General features: G+C 40.0%; 1 protein-coding gene across 1 annotated transcript; it reads right to left on the bottom strand.

Annotated features, from left to right (window-relative positions):
• Positions 1-277: 277 nt before the first annotated feature.
• On the bottom strand, positions 278-1,225 carry LOC138301587 (olfactory receptor 6M1-like). The gene has a single exon (XM_069242103.1). The coding sequence runs from the start codon at positions 1,223-1,225 to the stop codon at positions 278-280; it is 948 nt and encodes a 315-aa protein (XP_069098204.1).
• Between the last annotated feature and the right edge of the window lie 2,357 nt (positions 1,226-3,582).

Below are 3,582 nucleotides of genomic sequence, written 5' to 3'. Positions count from 1 at the left end.
TGTGTATCTGTGAATGGCAATTACATGCCCACACCACCTCCCTTGAATAGGCTTTGGCCTGCTCTGCTTCCCTACCCTGTGAGAGTCAAGCAATGGCGTGTTTGGTTCCCAGTGGAAGACAAATGTGGAGACATTACCTGTGCAGGCTACACAGCTAATGACTCACTTTCTAAAAACTGTTTAATAATATTTTTTAGTTGAATGGGTCCTGATATGTGTTAAACTGATTTGAACAATTTCTCAATGTATTTTCTGTGTGTGCTCTTTTAGCTGCATTTTATTTTATTGTAGAAATGTTCCTCCTTCCCAGCACAATTTCTTTAAAAGCATGTTTCACTTTCTCATTCCTTATACTAAAAATGAATGGAACAAGCACTGGGGTCACAAAAATTGTCAGAACACTAACAACCTTGTTGCATTCCAGTGAGTTATCTTGTTTTGGTGTCACATAAATGAATATTGTGGCACCATATCCCAAGCCTACTGTGGTGATGTGGGATGCACAGGTGGAGAAGGTCCGTTGACGACCAGTCACTGATGGGATCCGGAGAATAGTGACTATTATACAAACATATGACACCAATGTCATTATCAGTGAACTGAAGGTTACCAGGGAGAACAACATAAAATCAAATAACTCAATAGGTTTTGTGTTTGTACATGCAAGCTTGATCAGTGGTACTGCATCACAAAAGAAATGGTTAATCCTGTTGGGTCCACAGAATGGCAGGCTGAATTTCAAAGTTGCAGGCATGGATGTGGACAATAAAGCTCCAGTCCAACAAGTGAGGATTAGATAGATGCATGTTCTCCATCTCATAATTGTTGTGTAACGTAAGGGATTACAAATAGCCACATACCGATCTAAAGACATGATTGCCAGCAGAAGAAGTTCAACTGTCCCCAGCAAAAAGTAAAAGTAACACTGAGTTAGGCAGCCTGAAAACGAGATCTTTATATCTTGAGATACCAAGATTGCAAGTACTTTTGGGACTATAACGGTTGATATCATAATCTCCATGAAAGAAAAATTAGCGAGGAAAAAATACATTGGAATGTGAAGCCGATAGTCTAGAAAGATCAAGGCTATTATCAGAAAGTTCCCCATCAATATTGTCATGTAGATTAGGAGAATACATAAAAACAGTAACCATTTTACTTGAGGCATAGAGGGAATTCCGATCAAGAGAAATTCAGTCACTTTAGTTTGGTTGTCTTCTATCATCTGTGAATGTTATCTGCAAGAAGGTTGATATTCAAATCACTGCAAAATACATTGAAGATAAAATACATCAATTGAAGCACAAATCGATGAAAAGTTGCAAAATACATTGTTTGTTACCAAGGTGACTGCCTATCTATCTATTTTTTCCTAATGTTTTTTCACGGTACTACGTAAAATATGAATACATAGGTAAAATGTGTATCAGGAAAAAAGTTAAATTACTGATTCAGATTTGGCACCTTATTTGATATATTTTATATGCTGAAAAAATACTGAAAATATTACTCAAGCCCTCTACAAAAGACATTATATTGTGGTAATTTTAGTATTCTGCCCACAGAAAGAAAGGTTTATTGATTGCCACTCATGTGGTGAGACATGATGCGTTCTCCAACTGATCTAAGTGAGGAGTGTGTGTTTTTCAAATCTTCCAATTTTCTTATTATTTATTTTCATACATGCTCACAATATGCTGTTGTGTCTGATCAACCAATTAATTTACCATTACAATCCATAGTCCTCAAGGTGCCTCACTAGTTTACCTCGATCTAAGCACCTAAGTACCTAACGTCGTGAGCCAATTGAATGGATTGACCTTTTACTAATTAGGAAAACATTCTTATCTTTGTATGATCTTAAATAATTACCATAGGCTTACCTTTAAAACATTGTGGTCTAAATCTTTTCTCTGCAGCATTGCATAGACATAGTGTAATTTCTATATAGGAGCCTTTCAATAATAGTGTTTATTCTACTGAGCCTTCTTACTAATAGGAGATTACAATATGCATTTATTTGTTATCATGGGTGGCATTTAAGCATGCACAGTAGTAATCAAGCCAGTCTACGTCCACAAAAAAGCTAACTATGATAGTTGATGAGTTAATTAGGTTTGAGCATCAGTTGTTTGGAGCACAGATTCAGACAACTTCCATGAGACAGAGAAGGAGAAACGTGGACCACAGTCATGGATAAGGAAAATTCTAATTACAATGTCAGATGCTTACAGGAGGACATGCACAAACAATGGAATGACACGTGGGGGAGGCGACCTTTCCCTCACTTTCACCAAGAGGCCATGGAAAAGGTAGTGGGCCTCCTAAGTCCACCTGCCAAAAACTAGGGGAGGAGAAGGTGTTGTCCATACTCAATGCTGAAGACATCCTGGGAATTCCAGGTAGAAAATTTACCTTCTACACTCTCTGGCACCCCTATTCCCTAATGCAAATCTCTGTTCTAGTTAGGCTTGGATAAAATATAAAATACACTGGCATAATTTTCCTAAAAAGTGACACACAATGCATCTTGTTTTAAAAATATAGCATGAAGTGACAGATTTACATTTCATATAAGGTGTAATAACTTGTGATGTAATGTAATACATGAAAGCAAACTATGCAAAATTTGCACACCCCTAGTTCGTATCTCAGCCTAGTCACAGACGTATGCTATGTAATGCTTTTCACAGTTTATTAGTTTCCCAATGGAGTCACAATCCATTTCATCATTTTGTCACACGTTTCTACATAACACAATTCATATTGGAAATTGATTTGAACAGATGTTGCATCGCATTTCAATTATTATATTCCAGTAGCACATACTAACTCTCAGAGGTCACTGCAATGCCATCTCAAAAAATAGGCAGTAGTATTAGGGTGACCAGATGAATCCATGTCACTAGAATTAAACTGTTCCAGGTCAGGATTTTGGGGGTGATTCTAACCCTGGCGGACGGTGATAAAGCGGCGGCCAACCCGCCAACAGGCCGGCGGTCCAAAAAATGGAATTCTGACCCTGGCGGGAACCGCCAACAGAGACCGCCACATTAACACTCCGACCGCCCCGGTGGTACAGACAAACAGCGCGGTGGTCACCGCCAACAGGCAGGCGGCAGACAATGTACCACCCACACTATCATAACTCACCAATCCGCCACCTTTTCCGGGGCGGGAGCACCGCCGATAAAAACACGGCGGAAACCGACCACGAACGGGAAAACGCTCACCTCTATGCACTCCACGAGGAAGGAGGACATCATGGAACCCGAATTAAACATCCTACCTGCTCTCGTCTACCTGCTCATCTACCACGAGTACGAACGCCGGCGCAGACGACAACGGTGAGTACTGCACCTACGACACACAGGAGGGGGGAGGAGGAAAGGTTTCGGCCACACACATATGCGACCCCCACCCCCCCAAATATGTACACACCAATGCAGAGCAACAAGTCACAGTGACACCACCCAAACCCCCCGGAAAAATGCAAAGACAAAATTAAATAGTGAATAAAAATTTATGTAAAAAATAGGCTCTGAAAAATATAGGTCAACTATGCAAAATATCCATACCAAA

This window comes from Pleurodeles waltl, chromosome 6 (assembly GCF_031143425.1).
Source record: "Pleurodeles waltl isolate 20211129_DDA chromosome 6, aPleWal1.hap1.20221129, whole genome shotgun sequence".
NCBI lineage: Eukaryota > Metazoa > Chordata > Amphibia > Caudata > Salamandridae > Pleurodeles > Pleurodeles waltl.
This window is presented reverse-complemented; position numbering and strand designations above follow the sequence as displayed.

Excerpts from the sequence above, each read along its gene's own strand:
- LOC138301587 (XM_069242103.1), bottom strand. The coding sequence starts at position 1,225 with ATGATAGAAGACAACCAAACTAAAGTGACTGAATTTCTCTTGATCGGA.